Raw genomic sequence first — 18,469 nt, 5'->3', positions numbered from 1 at the left:
TTATATCGAAACAAACGGAGCCTTACACACACACACACATACACTCACAAAGGTGGTGGGCCCCATACACACTGGAGGTGTGCAGTGTGTGTGGTTGTAATATTATTGTTCGAGATTATACAGGGGTGTGAATAGTAAAAATGGGAGCCAGAAAGTCACTCCCCTGTAAAGTAAAATATAATAAATATTAACTACGAAACAATTGAGCAAAATAGGCGCCCGTGGCCTAATGGATAAGGCGTCTGACTTCTAATCAGGCGATTGTGGGTTCGAGTCCCACCGGGCGTGAATTTTCCATGCCTTTTTTTATCCATTCCGCTTCTTCTCCCAGCTTTTTCTAATTTTCGTTTCCCCCAAAATTTTTGCAGAACTAAAATAGACAAAGGATTTTTTTTGTTTCTAGCCAAATTTTCTACAGGAGCTAGCCTCGTGCTCAAAGGAGTCACACCCAAAACCTCAACGGTTCAATCATTTCCGAATCTAGATTTTCTACATCGAATGCAGTGCCCAACATATTAATTTATGTTCATAATAGGAATATAACTTTGCCAACAGATATCCGCCTCCGTTTCGAGCATGAATTCAATGGCTTTTCTGTACTGTTTAGATTTTTTTTGGATCTCCTATATCGTTTAGATTCAGTTTGATTATTTTGGCTATCAAAATGAGATTAGAAAACGATGTAGTGCACATAGTGCGGCATCATAGCCGTCGAAAAGTGTTTTCAGCCGTTCATATTAAAAACAAACTCTTCCAGAAAAAGTTAAATTTTAATCTGAACCGTTAGTTGGTGAGATTGATGGCTGTGTGCCGTCCTACCATTCAATTGCATTTCTACACAAAAATTGTACATAATCTAACCATGATACGTAAGAAGGCATGGAGTGATGGCTTCAAATTTTTTTCTTCCACTTGATTACTGGACGTATTTCCAACCTAATCACAACTAACTAGCCATGGATTGGACAAAGAGAAATAGTCTTTGATACTTCGCTGGTTCTTTTATTGTTTTGGCTAGGGATGGGAATTTTGACCTTTTAGCACGACTTGAATCTAATACTCTAAGTACGAGGGTTCGTGTTTAAATGAGACGAATTCGGGTTAGACCCATTTAATTCGACAAGACAAGGTTAATCGTTTAATTTTTCGTTTCGACCCGATAACTCGGATGACACAACAGGACACGATGCCTATCATTTCTGTTCTAGTCTTTTAGTTTACAATCTATATTGAAACTTATGTCATAGTTATTGGTGTTTTTCTGTAAAAAAAAGTAGTGTAATCGATTTTGAAACTTACATCTAGTTGTGTCTTAAGACGTTTTTAATGCGATGATTTGGCTATTAGTTCTTAACTTGTTTTTGTTGATTTTGTGTGTGTTGATTTGGCTATTAGGGCCCACAGACGATGGTGGAAATCCCATGGTTTACACTTATGGTGGATAGAATTTACTCTCGGAGGAGAGATATTGGCCGGTTTTCCAACCCGACCTAAATTTCATGGTCCAAGCGAGGATATACTGGACTGAAACCAACCCTTTGCTATACACCATAGTTTCCAGAATACGAAGGACCAGTCGAATCGTATCCTCCGACAGGATGAAGGAGATATAGCATTCTGGGATGTAACGAGAGGGGAGATCTGGTAAAAAGGGGATGAGAGAGAGGGATAATAGTAGGCAACTTTTTTTTTTTTTGGAGAACTCCCACCAAAACCGGTGCGTCATTTGTCAGTATATCTGCACAATGGTTTGTTTCACGGTAGATATGCTTGATAGACACCTCTTCAAACTCCTCTATTAAGAACCTACAATCAAGTAAAATGTTATCAAGTGGATGGTTTTCCATACGGTGGTCATAACTCATTAATCAGGGTATCACACCCAAAGCATCAATTTGGGTTTCCCAATTCTTCACATTTTCTTCCTTCGCGAAAGCGAGGCCATCGCGCAAGGCCCAAATTTCTGCCATTAGGCTTGAGTTTGCCGGCATATTTCTGTAGAACCCACCAAGCCATCTGCCAAAATGATCACGGAGAAGGCCTCCTATGCATGCCGCACCCAATGCCAAGTTAAAGGCTCCATCCGTATTAAGCTTCAGAAAGTTTTTTCTTGGAGGATGCCGCACCCAATGCCCCGTAGCTCGTAGGTTTCTGTTGGACCAAGAAATGCCACTCCGAAGATTTGCTTATGATAGTAGACAATTTTGCTATGCGTATGGACTTCACATGGCTTATGAGCATGTGCGTGCGCGCGCACACTAGTTTGTTTGTGTGTGACTATATAATTTTTTAGTAGCAGAAGGGGGGATGGGTAGAAATGAGGATGATTCATAGATTATTTGTAATGACATAATGAATAAAATGAGATATATATATATAGTTTGATTTGTAGTTACATATTCCCCTATTACGGACGGATGTTAGATGGTGTTCCAAATTCTGGAAAAATCTTCTTTTTGAAAAGAAGATAATTTTAAGCTAAAAAATTATGTGTTTACGTAAATAATTTTTTTATCAATATAAATCTTGTTTAATAGATCTCATTGAGATATTTTAAATAGTGTAAAAAAATTGAAAATTTATTTTTCATTTTCGTTATAATTGATTTTGAAATTACCTTGTTTTTGAAAAAAAGATTTTGGAAGAAAGAGAACGGGACCTTATCCACCATCGCTTTATCTCTAGTGTCTTTTATTCATCCAAACGTGTAACAGCAATGAGATTCTCACTTCTTTTCTCCTCCCACAAAACCGACAGTAAGCGGTAGAGTCTGCCATATCACTTGAAGCATCCTTTTTTCTCATGTAAACGATTCAACGCACTAGGACATATCAACCCATAAGCGCATATACAGACAAGCAGACGCTCACATAACACACACATACAATAAGTAAATGGCAAATGCTAACAGGTGCTATTGTGCACTAGTTATGTGGGTCCCAAAACAACAATGGCAAATGCTAACAAGCGCTATTGTGCACCGGTTATGTGGGTCCCAAAACGACTTTACACATACAGCTTTTGCAGAGCATGTCAGTCCATGTTGGATTGTAATATAGGACAAGTTGTTGACCCCAAATAATAAAACGGTCCAGCTAACAGATGCCATAGTGCACCCTTTACCATCGTGAGTTGTGAAGTACTATATTAATTGAGGAATTGAGGGGGAAAAACAAGAGCTTGAATGCTCATAACAAATAATACAATGCACTCCTTTAAAGGAGAATCACACATACGAAAGAAAATGATGCCCCTAACGTGGTTGTAGCAAAAAAATTCAAAGAAATTACCTAACATCTAATATTACCCATATGATTTCCCTAAACCGTCCAGTGTCAAGTTACATATTACAGACACATATTCCTGAAACTATTGACCCGGCCACGAACAAAGGAAAGACAATAACAAAGAGATATGAAGTATATAAGATTGATCCATCTAGTATATGACTATAGTTCTTCATTGGAAAATAATTTGAGACAAATTTCCGACCACTATCACAGTCTAACAAAAGAAACTCCTTTGACGGTAATGTTTTCCTTCTCTAGCTTGACGCGAGTGGTTTTGAAGTGACCTGCTTTATGGCCTCAGCATACGTCCTGTGTTGATAGGTAAGGGTGGATTCAAGCAAGTCCCACAGCGATGTCTTTGGATTCCAACCTGGTACTCACCCCAAAAACCAGACCGAGTCAGAATGTTATCAACCTGGTGTTGTTATCAGTTAAAACGTCGCCGGACCACATAAATTCATGTCGCAGTGGGTTATGGTGCAACGTGGTATTTAGTTATGATCCCTAGTTGTGTGTGGTTATGACCCATAACTATTGTTTTTTGTTGTAACCATAATTGTCCCGGGGTAACAAGTGGTGTTTGTTATGAACAATGAACAGAATAAACACCTCATTTAAATATTGAAAATCATAAGACTGAAAATAAGGAAGAAGGGGAATACCAAGTTGTCTGTTGATTATGGTCATGTCTGGAATCCTCTTGTCACTGTCGTCGTACCCTTCACCATAGAATTCTTTGGAGCTCACATCAACAGTGGGAACTTCCAGAGGGGGTTCCCCACTCACCTTCGAGTAAACCTGACAAAAGGCAAAAAAAAGTAATGTAAAAAGGATACACACAAAGAGCAGGGGCGTCATGAAAACAAAACTATAACACTCGTTCACCTCTGTCATCATTTCAGCAAGTTGCCTAACAGTAACTTCGTTATTAGGGTTGCCCACATTGAAGATGTGGCCATTGGCCCTGGCTGGATTTTCCTGAAAAAAGAAAAACAAAGATTTCGTCGTGCAAACTTCAAGAACCGGGAATGACAGCAAATAACTACTTGTTGAATCCACGAACATGAAATCAAGATAAAAGGAGGGGCAAACGCACAATCGTCAACAGTACTGCCTCAATGGCATCCTTGATATAGACAAAGGTTCTCTGTGATTGGCCTCCGTCCACAAGCTTGAGAGGCTCATGTCTAAGAAGATTCTGCAGCAGAAAGAGCAAGATCAATGCAACGTTGACATAACTTGAAGGATACAGGATGTAGTTTTCAAATCCATGCAAGAAATTAAACTCACATTACTAAAGCAAGCCAACACCCTGGGAACACCCTCACTGGGACCATCAATGCCGGGTATGAAGTCCATCCTAGGACCAATCCAGTTGAAAGGTCTCACAATAGTAAATTCAAGACCATTCTCCGCACCCTCAGCTGTGGCCAACAGGAAGGAAAAAAAGAAGAAGAAGTGAACAAAAAGTTGAAACCAAAAAGAACTTTCGAACAAAAGAGAGCACCAGATTAGTCAATTCACCATAGACCAGCCTCTCGATCAATTGCTTTGCACAAGCATAGGACCACCTCTGCTTCTCAATAGGGCCAAAAATGCAGGGTGAAGCATCTTCTTTCAGGATAAAATAAGCAGGATCCTAAAACACGATAAATGTGGTAATTTCAAAAATTAGCTGAAATTGAGAAGATAAATGAAATAATGCCCCTTTTGAGGCAATTTACACAATTTATTTTCCAAAAATTGGAAAGATAAATGAGAAACATACTTACTTACCCTTACCAGTACCTTGAATGTTAAAAGTTAACAACACAAAATTGATATCCACAGATGCAAAACTAAGGTATTGAACACTCATTCTCCAGACATAATTTACCAGTTCATCTATGAGAAAACGAGAATTTCAGAAAACACCTCTACTGACCAAAGTCCCCTACTGAGACTTCATACACACGACATTCACATATAGATAAAGCACTATGGAGTTGGGAATCTTACAAATGTTAAGCCAATGTGTGCGTGATATCCAAAATTACATGCTACATAAGGGGCGAGTTTTAGTTGAGCAGAGTATGTCATTGACTTTCCAACTATTACTAGGCTATCAAATGTCCTAGGTTCAACTTTGTTTTACAGCACATAACTCTCTCTGGACCTTGTACTGTGAGTCAGCTTCTCTCTTGAAGTCAATAAGCATCTTTGTTTCCATTTCAGAATCGGAATGGCATAAAACAGAACAAGCATCAGCATCTAATAATCCTCTGTCATACTCATATATCCAGAATTCAAGTCCCAGGACTCAGTGATCACTACCATAATAATTTTCCCTTCCTTTTTTCGCGCACACTCATAATCTTTTGTTCGGTCAATGGGATCGTCTGATAGATAAATAACTAATTAGCTCCAATGGTAATCCATGCAACTGCACTTGAATATTTCCCCTGATGCATAATATCATCATCATTCCATATTAACACGAACAAAAAAACTTGGGACCGCCATCAGATGGCTCCCATATAAGATCATAACATGCACTAATCAAGTCAATGATTATAACTTATCGACGTGAACATGACTTTATAAGCAGGGTCAAAGTCGCTAGACCAGTGAATTGGTACTAAATAATGAAATCATCAAGTATTCGCCCAACCATGTCCAAGTGTTCACGCTTTTCTTAAAACCCCATTGTTCATAAACTGCACAAGGAAAACCAACAAGACTTCCAAGCTCCAGGTGAAACGTTAATCAGTTCATGATCCAACTACCAAGCAACCTCATAAAACTAAGTTATGGTATTTGCAAAACAAAGCACAAAATGAAGCCTCACCTGCCGCATAGGGTGATCTGTAGGAAGGAAGCTACCAATTGTTTTCCCATACACTTCACAAGTAGAGAAGTGAATGAGACGCTTGTTGTTTTCCGAACAATACTTCACCTGACATAACATAACACCCAATTCACATCAAAATGCACATTCAGTTTCAACCAATGCCAACAACAAAATCAAAAAACTCCACACAATTGTCAAGAATCACAACAATTCACCATTAAAGCCACGCGCATTTCATTAACGCTTTGGAATTTAAACATCAAGAAAATCAAAGGCACATACCACGGGTAGAGCATCGATGAAGTTGCTGTAAATTGTGTCCAGAGGCCTTGTATTGTAATCCGCTGGAGTACAGATCGCCGCAAGATTTATAGTCTACATCCCAAAAGAACCAACCGTCAACATAAATCCCATCAATAACGGGCTTCTTTGGTTAATGTTTTCAGAATCAACTTTTAGCCACCACAATTTTAAAAAATAAATCATTTTACACAACCACCACCGTCGCCTTCATATATTTCTCAATATTTACAGTGCTTTCAAGAATTTCCGAACAATTTTAAAAGGAAAATGCTAACTAAAGCCGTTGGGTTTTGAATAATAGCAAGTTCTAACTGTTCTTCTTTCTGTGTATCATCACGTGCCCAATGGACTCACATTAGCCGGACCCCTTTTAACATTATCCAAAACCTTACATATACAAAAAGAAACCGCGTACAATTTCTAGAGAGAGAGGGGAGAGGGTACCAGATCTGACATCTTGATGAGGCCTTCGAGGCGGGAGTCGTTCTTGATGTTGAGGCGGTGGAAGTGGATGCGGTCGGTCCAGGGGAGGGACGCGGGTCCTTCAAGGAGGTGCTTGATCTTGTCGCTGTACACGTCGACGGCCAGCACCTTGTGCGGGGTCTCCGCCATGAGTTTCTCGCAGAGGTGGGACCCAATGAAGCCTCCCGCCCCTATCATGCATATCGTGATCGGCCTGATGGGGTTCCCGTCAAGATCCACCCTCGCCGGAGACGCCATTGACAGTTCTCTCGCTCTAAAAAATCTGTGGAATGGAGTGCAGCGTCGGTGATTCGGTTGGAATAATTGTGGGGGAGAGAGAGAGAGAGAGGGCGAATCTATTTAAAGCAAGGAAATGGAGGGAGGAGAGAGGGGAACAGGAGCCTGTGGCCCTTGTATTTCATAGCGAATAATGGCGCAATAAAAAACTATGGATAAATCGTCTGATGTACACCAAACGTACATTATCTTACGTGAGACGCACTTAAGGATTTTATATAAATGATCAGTCGTTATCAAAATACTTTTGTAGGTATTCCGTAAAAAATTAGCTCCGTTAAATATAGATACACACTCTCATGTACTGATTTGCACGACACCTAAGGTCCTCTTTTAGATTTTACACAAATACGGAGTAATTCAAATTGTTCATTAATTTCAAAATGCTTTTTGAACCGAGTGAGTAATTAAAACTGCTTGATCTAAAGTACTGAAATTCCATATAGAATCTACTCGAAAATGGTTGAAGTAGCTTGTGAATAAGAGGATTACCATACTATGGCCCTTGGTAAATTTACCAAAAACAGAAATGATTGTAAACTTTATTATGATCATTCTTGATTGGTTGTCACATTCTTTAGAATGGTCTAAGCTTGCGCTTTCAATTCTTATTTTGTATTTATACTCTCAATTCTTGTTCTACGTTCAAGCTTTCAATTCTCACTCATGAACTTTAGTTGTTTTGGAAATTTTTGAAAGACACTTTCACATCATTTATGCATCCGCACCCGCACCATGCTTTATTGAACTTAGATTGGACCCTCGTGCTTAGTTGCCATGGTTGAGTTTGAAACAAAAACCCTCAACACACTGCTAGAGACAACGATTGTAGACTTGTAGTTTGAGACCCTTTGTTCTACTCTCAGTGGCACGAAAAATAATTTCCATTGGGATTTAGGTGGAGCCACGTGGACCATGGATGGTATGGTGAAGTGGAAATGATACCACCAGATTGTGTCTCTGAAAGATCAAAAAGTTCACGTTAATCACAGCCTTTGGAGTAAATTAAACCGTGTCGTTCCAAGAATGAAGACAATAATAATAGGGCTTGTTGAATCAGTAATTAATTATTTTGACCATGCCAATTACTCCCTCCTTTCCAGTTCATTTGTATCGGTTCTATTCTAACTGAATTAAAAAAATTAGTTATATTTTTAAAGTGGTAATGAATTTTATATCCAATATAGATATTGTTTGATAGATTTCGATTTGTTCTATAATTCGATATTTTCAAAATCACCTAAAATATTATAAATTACAAGATATAATTAATTGAAAAGTGACACAAACTCTAAAAAATAACTATTAAATTGGGACGGAGGGAGTACTTATGTAGATATATGGAGTGTGAGTCACCAAATTCATCTGATTATTGTAATGCCACGACTTCAATCCATTTTATTTTGAGATGAGATGAAATGAAAAACATTGATCAAAGAAAAAATGGATGGATGCAAAATATTCTTTTAGAAATATTCTACGATTTTTTTTCCACATAAAAACACTTGACATGTGGTTGGATCATGGCTGGTTGCGCCCATGCCCCGAATAATATATTTTGTGGATAAAATGCTATTACTATCTGGAAGAGAAATGCTAGGGACAAAGAAAATTTATCCCGAAACTATTCCGAAAAGATCAACTAGTGATTGAGATTTACTTTGATGTGTGTGATCCAATCATCAAAGTGATTCTCAACCTCTGATTGTTATTTTTTGGATAATTTTAAGATAAATTTTCTTTGTACCTAACATTTTTCCCCAATAGAGTGGCATTTACGCGCACCGACATCCCAAATCCATGTGCAAAAAATGTGTTCTCATCCTCTCGGCAAAGAAAAGGACATAAAACTTGGAGCAAAGATACAGTACGACGCAAGAGTTTTCTGAATCGATGCAACTTACATGACGTGGTGGGGCCCACGTGGGGCCATCAGCCTCATGGTCATGGAGTCTGAACGCGATCCAATCTTACCCAGTTGGATTTAATAATTGGGCCATCTGGGGCCCGGCCCGGCCCCAACATAACGCAAGGATTCATCCAAGAATAGATTAAAAAAACTGAAGAATTACGGGGTGTTTAGGAGCCTCGTTGTTTTTTTTTTTTTTTACTTTTTGCATTTTGCATCTTGTATTTTTTACTTTATGGATTAAGGTCAGAATGTATTATTATGAATTTGTACGTCAGAGTGTATTATGAATTTGTTCAGGTGTTTAGGGGATATGCATAGAATGAATCATTATGCAACATGAGTAATGTTTAGAAGTACAATCATCGAAATGAATTTTTAGTCGATTTTCCCCATTTTGCCCTGTTCCGCTAAGGATTTTAAATAGTATTTATTTTTAGATTTTCTCTAGATATTCTTAATGAAAATACTGTTTGATTTTCCATTTCATAAAATCCCATATTTGAAATTCTCCAATCCTTTTTTCACTAGTACAAATTATCAAATACTAGTATTATTACCTCAAGAATATGTTATTAGGAAAAATCCACCAAAATTTAACCCCAATCACATGTTTTCCCCTCCATATGTTTCTAAGAAAATTATTACATGGACATTTTCGAAGCTTAAAATCCTAATATTACTTCCCATTCCAGAAGATTACCCATTAGTATTCCTTTTCTTAGATGATCACACTGACACAAACACAAAAACTGCTAGGTTTCCTTAGGTTTTAATCAAGTTGTGCTAGCTCAGTTGGTCAGAATTCTTGTATCTTACGAGAATGTCAGGAGTTTGAATCTTGTTAGTTGCGTATGGGTGTATTTACATTAGAGCATCAGCAATGAAATAAGTAAATGTGAATAATTAAAACATGCCACATCAGATTTTGATTATCCATTTAGAGGTTGCTAAAGTTAGCAATGTCAAATCCCACATTGGTTATTTTTTTGTCCATAATCAAAACTAATGGGCCTTCTAAACTTTTTTCCTTTATTTCACGTATATTTTTTGAAAAAACAGTTTTTGAAGGAAAAAAAACAGTTTATGTTAGAAATAGTTCAAAAAAAATAGTTTTTCAAAAAACACACGCTTTGTTCACTTAAAAACTGTAAATACAATTTTGAAAGAATTATATTTACACAAATAGTTTTGAAATTTTAAAAACTATAAATACAGTTTTTTTAAAACAGATTTTGTGTAAAAAAATAGTTTTTCTATAAAAGAGTTTTGAAATTTCAAAAACAGTTTTTTGAAAAACACACTTTATTTACTTGTAGTTTTCAAAAAAATTGTTTTTTTGTAAAAAAAAAAAAACAAAAAAAAAATCTGAAAGTTACAGTTCTTTAAAATTATTTTTTGAAAACATTGTTGAGAGAAAGAGAGAGAGAGAGAGAGAAAGAAAATGAAAGAGAGAGAATGTTTTTGTGTAATGTTGGTGTACTTGATTGAGAGATAAAATTTGGTTATTGACAAAATATTGCTAGCTTTGATTATTGAAGAGCCAAAATTTGATGAGTTGTTAAGAGGTTGCTAGGTTTGGTTATTCCAATGTGAGCCCTTTTTTGATCAAATATTGCTAACTTTAACAATTTTTTATTTTGTTTATTCCACTGTGGATGCTATTAGAGGGGTTTTTTCTTTTTTCTTTTTTTTTTGTTTCTTCTCTATGATGGGCTTATTTCTTTTATTGATTGAATTGTTGGTCTATTGGACTTTGTTATCTTATGGACTTTCACAATTAATATAGTGTAATGCCCCGGCCCGGATTTGTACTTTGTTTGCACATAATGAAAAGGGAAAATAATGGCCAAAGACGTGTTTTGATAATTAATACCCGTTAAGGACATGCTAAGAACATTTGTTAATGATGAAAATGTCCTTGGCGGGTATTAATTATCAAAACACGTCCTGGGCCGTCATTTTCCCTAATGAAAATGCCTATCGATTGACAAAAAAAATCACTATGGTCTCCGCTCCTGCTCTCAATTTTTCGGTCTGTGCTCGTGATCACAATTCTTAATCTCGAAAATTTTAGTAATTTAAGATGTTTTTCAAAAATGTTTTCACGCTTGCGTTTCCGCTCACGTACACACATCAGGTGACTTTAGGTTTTAACTCATCCCTTTTTTGGGTTCTTTCATTTGGTATTTCCATTCTAGGTCAATTCATCCAATGCTATTTTTCTTGACTAACAACATTAGCTTCAGGTTCACCAAATTTTAGATCAAATTATAAAGTGAAGCATTCAAACACGTGGAATCAAAATTTATTGATGTACTCTGGGGCGGAGATATGTTGGGCCCGGCCCCCCGGTTCCAACTCTCTAAGCATTCGAGTTTTAAAAATTTTATTTTGTATATACTTGATTTTGAATATTATTGATAATTATTCGTGTATAGCTACTTATAATCTTAATAATTTTGGTTCGATTTGATAAAAAATCGGTTATTTACATTCTCGTTTATCAATTTCTTTCATAAATAAAAAATAAGCACGTGACTATTGAAGTAGTTTAAAGAATCATTTTCATGTACAAATATAATGAATTGGAAAGCAAAAAAATAAGTATACGTTCCGATAAAAAAATATGTCTATTAAACTGGCCTCTCGAGATCAAAATCCTGGCTCCGCCACTGGATTTACTTGCATCAATTCACTCGGTCAGTTTGTGGAACACTTCACAGGCAATCTTCTGCAAAAAGAAAAAGAAAAAGAAAAAAGAGTCTGATAAACACGACCCTCCAATCGTTGAGGTTACCGTGGAAAATATTTGGAGGCTGGCGTGTAATTTCGTTTCGTGTGAGTTTGTGTTTAGCCCACTGCTTAGCGAGCAAGAGGTTTGGGTTTGTCGGTGTTTTCACTTAGGAAACCTATCCGCCGGATTCGAATTCTCTGTGATGATCGTGTGAGGGTTTTAATAGGAGGGCGACAACACGCAAACAAATCCATCCAAGGGCAGAAAAAAGGCCACGTCTCAGCTGTGCCTAAATTTTACGGACCACGACGTCGTTTTAGCAAAAACCAACCAAAGTGGGAGAAAACGTCTGCCAAGCACCGTTTCTTTCTCCATCCAGTTTCTCCATATCTCTCTCTCTCTCTCTTCACCAAGAAACCCAAAAATTGTCCACACCAGCTCCAACCTCTCCTCCGAGCACCCATGCAATATCTATAAATCTCATGTTCCAACTTCCAATTAATCCCCCTTGCCGCTCCACAAATCCTTCATTAATTTGATACCTCCTTCTATGGTACAAACAACGAAAGATTGAACCCTATTAACACCCTTACACGAATGGACGCCAAGTCCCTGCGGTGCCCAAAAAGAGCTGGAAATTGCAGCCATCCAAAACGACGTTGTTTTGAGAACAACTACAAGTTGCACGCGGCCAAGGCAGGAGGAGGAAAAATGGAAAACGTGAGGATTATTCAGTGCTTTTGCCTTTCCAAATTCTTATAAGCCACGTCTTCTTTTATGTTCCCAACAATCAATCTCTCTCCCAAACCCACTTCCTCTTCTTTCTTTCTCCATTATTCTCTCAAGGCTCTCCCCTCCAGAAAATAATCCATCTATTGTGTCCATTTTTAAGACCTCGAAGATGATTTTCGTCTTTTTTTGGCTGGATCAAGTTAGAACATTGGAATTAAGAACAAATTCGTCCAAAAAAAACTGGATCGTCCACATTTGAATAGTCAACAGTTGTCTACATTGATTGTGGGAAGAATTTTTTGTAATTGTATGGTTGGATGTTTTGTGAGGTTATTTTTTGATAATGCACATGATTTTGTCGAGAGAGATTGAGAGAATGGGTCTACCAACAATAAGGCTACGGTGCAGGCTCTCCACCCATGCCCAAAAAACAGGACACTGACGTGGAATGGGTCCCACGTCAGCTTAAGCCCCAAAAAAAAAAAAAAAAAAATCCTTTTTTTTGTGATCAGAAAAACAAATTCCTGAAATTCTGATATTTCCCCCAAACCAGCTGAAATTTTTTGAACGGAGTAATAAAAGAGAAACCACGAACGAAGAGAGAGAGACCCCCGGCGACCCCATCTCCGTCGAATCCCACCACCGGCGCCTCACCCTCCACGTCAGCGAGCGAAAATCTCCTGGGCCAGCAACGACGACACCACCGGCGTCATTACCGACCACCAAGGTCTCGTTCCTCTCTCTCTGCTGTCGATGACCCCTATAATTCAATATCAGTCGATTCTAGCCTTTAATTTCACTGTAACTTGTTGAAACCCAAAAAAAATTAGGGCTTGTGAAATTGGGATTGTTTGGGTACAAACCCTAACAATTTCAGTTGGGTTTTGGTTTTTCTCAAACAAGACAGTAAATTCATTCACTTGACAATTATGATTTGCAGCTGTAAAGATGAGCTAGCTTCTTTGGTTTTTCTCAAGTCACTTGAGAAATTTGAAAACTATGATCTTCCACAACCCCAGACCGAGAAATATGGGAGGGAAGCATGGGCTCGTCCCCAGTGTTTTGTTTGCATGGCTTATAACTGTGTAAAAATGGAACAGAAAATGATAGGTGTAACAAAGGGTATTATTTAGCATCTTCAATTCATTTTTTCTTGCTTATACTCATAATATGTTACTATCAATTACTCTACTGTATTTATCTCTAATAATATGTCCCACTTGTGCATTATGAGTACTATTCCTAGCCAACAATGTGTAAGATAGTATGCTCTGTAGTCGTCTGCAGTCCCAGAACCATGATAATCTATAGACCAATATGCAATAGCAGGCCTCAATTTTATTTTCCTGTTGTCTCAATGAACATAAGGGGATGTTTTCAGAAGCATATTAGGGGGGTACCTACTGAAAATTTTGCTCTTTGCTTTCACGGAAGGTTGAGCGCATTCCTGGCTCTATTTTTATGTCATCAAACCGACTTATTGTATTATTACTTAAACTATTCTGTATTAAGTGCTAAAAATAGGTTATTAAACAAGCCCTTAGACACGTATCCGCACCTAACATCCGTACCCGAGTCCATTACATGAATTGGAATGGGATGTATATAATGATTTCTAGTTGATTACAGTATTTTTCCTTTCTTTTCCAGATTGATCCACGTCGTATGGACACAACTTGCATTTCTACTACGACGTATGGTCTGATAGCAAGAGCACCCAACCTTTCTTCTATTGGTAAGTAGCCCCTTCATTAACCATAGTACACAAATCAAGCCTGCTCTCATTTTAACTCATTTCAAATGTTCTTACAACATCCTCTTCTTTTCTGGAAATGCAGGTTTGATGTCGAGGATGGTAAAGAATTAAATCTTCAATGTTGCCATATAATCGATCTACATAGCCAGTGCATTAAAATATCTTGAACCTCTAAGAAGCACTCTTGCCATTCTCAAACAGTAGGACTACACATGTGACGATGAACAAGTTGGCTATTGTCGAGCATGCCCGGTTGGAGCCCACTTGCCTTCCTCGACTCCCTAATGGAAAGAGAAGGTTTCTGCAACTCAAACAAAGCAGTAAAGATACTTAATCATTTGGTGGCGAAGAAGAGTAGAATGGTTTGATAGCAAAAAAAATAGAGATGTAATTACTAGGCCTATTTGTCCTATAATTGAAATACTGGAATGTAGTCTGTTTTTGTTTTGCAAATGAGGTTTAAACCATTAGAGAGGAGAATGTACTCTTATTTATTTGGATGCGAATGATTTTATGGTTTGTGTTGTGAATGGATTTTTGCTAGTGAATGGAATTAGAATGAGAAATGCCCGGTGTGGGCTTGTGCGTAACTTGACGTTATTCCTGTTGTTGTTCTTACTGTACTGACTGAGACGCGAGACGTCGGGCTAGGACCAAAAATAGAGGAGACTCTGCCGATTTTTTTTCAAAACCTACCTTTGGGATTTGTTTTTACATTCTACCAAGTCTATACTTAAACTAAAAACCATACTCCATGTGCTATATACCAGCATTAGTTCCATACTTCCAGGTGCTAAAAAACATATACTTCCATTTTACATCCATACTTCCATGTGTAGAATTCTAGTTACAATTTCAGAATATGAACCAAAAATAAAAAGTTGCATTACACTGGAAACCTATCATCTACAAGACCAAAGGCATCAATAGTAGCATTATAAATTAGTTCTACAAACCAGCATTAAACTTAAAACTACAAAGCATCATTAACTAGGACGCGGAGCCGTGTCCGATATGCTTGCGATACAGATCAAGAGTTTAATGATGGTTAGTAATTACATCTCTAGGTGCTAAAAACCTTACTTCCATTTTACATTCATACTTCTACATGCTTGTAATTACAATTTCAGAATGAACCAACAAAAAAAAAAAAAAAACAGCATTACACTAGAAACCTATCATCCATATTGACTAGATGATGTAATCTGGAAGAACAAAATTCAGAATATAATAGCCTTCCAAGTTCCACCAAATCAATAGATGATGTGCACAAATTGAATTAATATGGAAGAACCAAAGCTGTAATCTTTTAATTTCAATCATGTGTTCCCTTCACTACAACCAGCAACAACAATCAAAATAAGACTAGCATATAGCAACAACAACCAATGACTGATTCAACATATTTCTTGATCACATCACCATCCAACAATCTTACTCTCTTAACCCATGCAACAACTACATACTACATACTCCCAATCCTAAGCCGTAACCCAAAAAAAAAAACCACCCAGGATACTCATCAAAATAAAAACACACCCAAGTTTTCTATTATTCGCCGTTATCTCTTGCAGTCATCATTTCTGTAGAACTTTGTTGTGCTCCTCCCCAACCTTATCTTTGACTTTTCAAAAAATTTGATTGTCCTCCTCCCAAAACTTGAGTACCCATAATATTTGATTATCCTCTCCAAACATGAGTATTGAGTAAACTTGACATGTTGCTTTGTGAAGTCGGGAAGTTGAAAAATTGGTCAAAACCTGTTCCGGTTGGACATAAAGTTGGAGAAAATGGGAGGATAGTTCTGCCTTGTACGATATTTGGTTGCATATTGTGGGGCATCATATTTGGCCACATTAATTGCCCCATGTAGCTTGGGTAACTCTGCCCAACAAAAAACAAAAAACTTAATAAAGGAATTATAGAAGGCACTTAGCAATAAAAAAAGTTTCTTACATTCACATTTACGACATTTTCTTTTGTCCCAAATACATAGCCATCCGCAATATCCTCGACCTCCTGAAATTAGTACAAGAATACAACTAGTAAGCATTCATCCAAAATATGTGTGTCTATATTAACAAGTAAGCAACAAATGAAAAAAAAAGTTATACCTTTGCTTTTTCGTTAGACAATGTCTTATTTTTTTGTTGTCTTTTTTTGTTACAAATTTTTTCAACTACACCTTACTTTCTTTTAGACGGTGGTCTTCCTTTTCGATGAAGAGGTACCGGGTCAAGGATGTTCCTACTCTCTTTGGAAGGTACAACTCCATCTCCAAGTGAAAATGAATCATTAGGGATATCCAAACCCCTACTACTTCCACAAACAACCGATGATTCAATCAACTCTTCTTTTAGCTCACGTAGCCGTCCCATCACCTTAGCATACTTCTCTTGACAATCTTCTACCAAATCGGCAACCTCATTAAAGAGATTGCACATGTTGTCATGCCGACGTGCTTCAATTGTTGTTGATGAGTTAGCATAGTTGATTCGAATCTTAGTGTGGACCCTTTTCACATCTTTTCTCCATCTTCTCAAAACATACTTGTCAGATCCTCTTTGAACTCCTCTATCATGGAACACCATCAATTGATGTCTACACACCATACCTCTAAACTCAGACAATCGACAATTACAATTGGCTTCATTGGTCTCACCATTAAAATCAACGGTAAATGACATACGTTTTTTCCTTTTCTCTTCTCGTTCTCCGAATGTAACCCACTCTTTTATCTCATACTCCGACCAAACATCACCTACTTTTTTTTCTTGTAAAGAACAACCAAGTTTCCCAACAAATTCATCTTGAAACTCTTTCGCCTTCACGTTTGTGTAAGCACTTTGAAACTGCTTCTCCAACTCATCTTCAATTATGCATGGGATGTAAGATTGTGAACTTTTCGTATCTTCATTCTTTTCATTGTCCACCTTTTTCGCCAATGCATTCTCATATTGCTCCACAAATTGTTTCAAGGTTGTTTTTGAATTGATGTAACCATCAAAATAATGATTTATATTCTCACTTTTTTATGTGGATGACATTCCCGCCCAAAATACATCTTTCACAAAAGCCGGCACCCATCGATTCCTCTCCAAGTACAACCCATGTAACCATTCATTATTTTGAAGTTCGTTCTTTTTGATGAACACCTCCCAAGCATCCTCAAATTCTTCTTTTGTAAGTGAATCATAAACTACATTGTGCAAAGTGCGTGAAATAGATTTATATGCATCGCAACTTCCCAACTTTTATGGCACCTTTTTCAAGATGTGCCATATGCACCACCGGTGTCGGGTGTTAAGGAATACTTCTTCTATAGCATTTTTCATGGCCATACATTGATCAGTAATAATCGCTTTGGGAGCACAATCCCACATACATGTCTTCCAAGTCTTAAATAACCACGAGAATGACTTAATGTCTTCATGAGAGATGAGTCCACATCCCAATAATATCGACTGACCATGATGATTGACACCTACAAATGGAGCAAAAGGCATGTCATACCTATTTACTAAGTATGTTGTGTCAAATGTCACAACATCACCAAACTCCTTGCATGTTGCCCTACTCCTTGCATCAGCCCAGAATACATTCCTCAATCGACCCTCATCATCCAAATCCATGGCAAAAAAGAAGTCAGAATTATCGGCTTTCATCTTCATGAAATAACTATACATCGCCTCAGCATCTCCTTCAACAAGTAATTTACGTCGCTCAGCATCCAAATGATTTCGGCAATCCTTCTAATAATATGGAAGGTTATCATGTCCCCCCGCCTGAATCTGAAGTGAGTCATAAGTCTTATACAACGGAATCCCGACTTTATCATTCAAAATGAGCTTTCTTTTCACATGTTCATTAAGAACCCTATTGCTTTTGTAAAACTTGGACTTTCCCAGGCTATATATTCATGATTGTGCTCCAAGGCAACCCGATTTAACCTCCACTTTCCATCTGGGCATATAGAAAAATTAAGGCAAGCTGGACACTCAATTTTTGTTTGTGGCTGTGGTTTGACCGAATTGGTTGTTCTCACTCTCGCCTTTCCACCGCGACAACATTGAAAAGTTACATGCCTCAAAGTTCCATCTCTTCTCTTTTTGTGACATTTTTTTGCCACACTAAACCTATTTTCTTTAGCATA

At 37.5% G+C, this 18,469-nt stretch overlaps 2 protein-coding genes and 1 non-coding gene across 3 annotated transcripts; 2 read left to right on the top strand and 1 right to left on the bottom strand.

Moving 5' to 3' along the window:
• The first annotated feature begins 215 nt into the window (after positions 1-215).
• On the top strand, positions 216-288 carry TRNAR-UCU (transfer RNA arginine (anticodon UCU)). Its single transcript has one exon. It is a non-coding gene; the product is annotated as a tRNA-Arg (tRNA).
• Positions 289-3,276: 2,988 nt separating this feature from the next.
• On the bottom strand, positions 3,277-7,317 carry LOC131313561 (UDP-D-apiose/UDP-D-xylose synthase 2-like). Its single transcript, XM_058341937.1, has 9 exons — positions 6,868-7,317; positions 6,403-6,495; positions 6,118-6,225; positions 4,815-4,929; positions 4,581-4,714; positions 4,387-4,488; positions 4,176-4,268; positions 3,953-4,088; positions 3,277-3,660 (listed from the first exon to the last, which is right to left on the bottom strand). The coding sequence occupies exons 1-9, from the start codon at positions 7,141-7,143 to the stop codon at positions 3,545-3,547; spliced, it is 1,173 nt and encodes a 390-aa protein (XP_058197920.1). The 5' UTR covers positions 7,144-7,317; the 3' UTR covers positions 3,277-3,544.
• A 4,403-nt stretch (positions 7,318-11,720) lies between these two features.
• On the top strand, positions 11,721-14,906 carry LOC131313882 (uncharacterized). Its single transcript, XM_058342378.1, has 4 exons — positions 11,721-11,817; positions 13,073-13,287; positions 14,211-14,295; positions 14,399-14,906. Exons 1-4 carry the CDS (start codon positions 11,721-11,723, stop codon positions 14,425-14,427), a joined length of 426 nt encoding a protein of 141 aa, XP_058198361.1. The 3' UTR covers positions 14,428-14,906.
• The last annotated feature ends 3,563 nt before the right edge of the window (positions 14,907-18,469 follow it).

Source organism: Rhododendron vialii, chromosome 13a (genome assembly GCF_030253575.1).
Source record: "Rhododendron vialii isolate Sample 1 chromosome 13a, ASM3025357v1".
In the NCBI taxonomy this organism is placed as follows: Eukaryota; Viridiplantae; Streptophyta; class Magnoliopsida; order Ericales; family Ericaceae; genus Rhododendron; species Rhododendron vialii.
This window is presented reverse-complemented; position numbering and strand designations above follow the sequence as displayed.

Coding starts and splice junctions, on each gene's coding strand:
- LOC131313561 (XM_058341937.1), bottom strand. CDS start 7,143: ATGGCGTCTCCGGCGAGGGTGGATCTTGACGGGAACCCCATCAGGCCG. Junction 4,930..6,117: donor CAGATCACCCTATGCGGCAG/GTGAGGCTTCAT, acceptor ATCGTGTTTTAG/GATCCTGCTTATTTTATCCT. Junction 4,269..4,386: donor AGGCAGTACTGTTGACGATT/GTGCGTTTGCCC, acceptor TTCTTTTTTCAG/GAAAATCCAGCCAGGGCCAA.
- LOC131313882 (XM_058342378.1), top strand. CDS start 11,721: ATGTCTATTAAACTGGCCTCTCGAGATCAAAATCCTGGCTCCGCCACT. Junction 11,818..13,072: donor GTTTGTGGAACACTTCACAG/GCAATCTTCTGC, acceptor TTTTGTGATCAG/AAAAACAAATTCCTGAAATT. Junction 14,296..14,398: donor ACCCAACCTTTCTTCTATTG/GTAAGTAGCCCC, acceptor CTGGAAATGCAG/GTTTGATGTCGAGGATGGTA.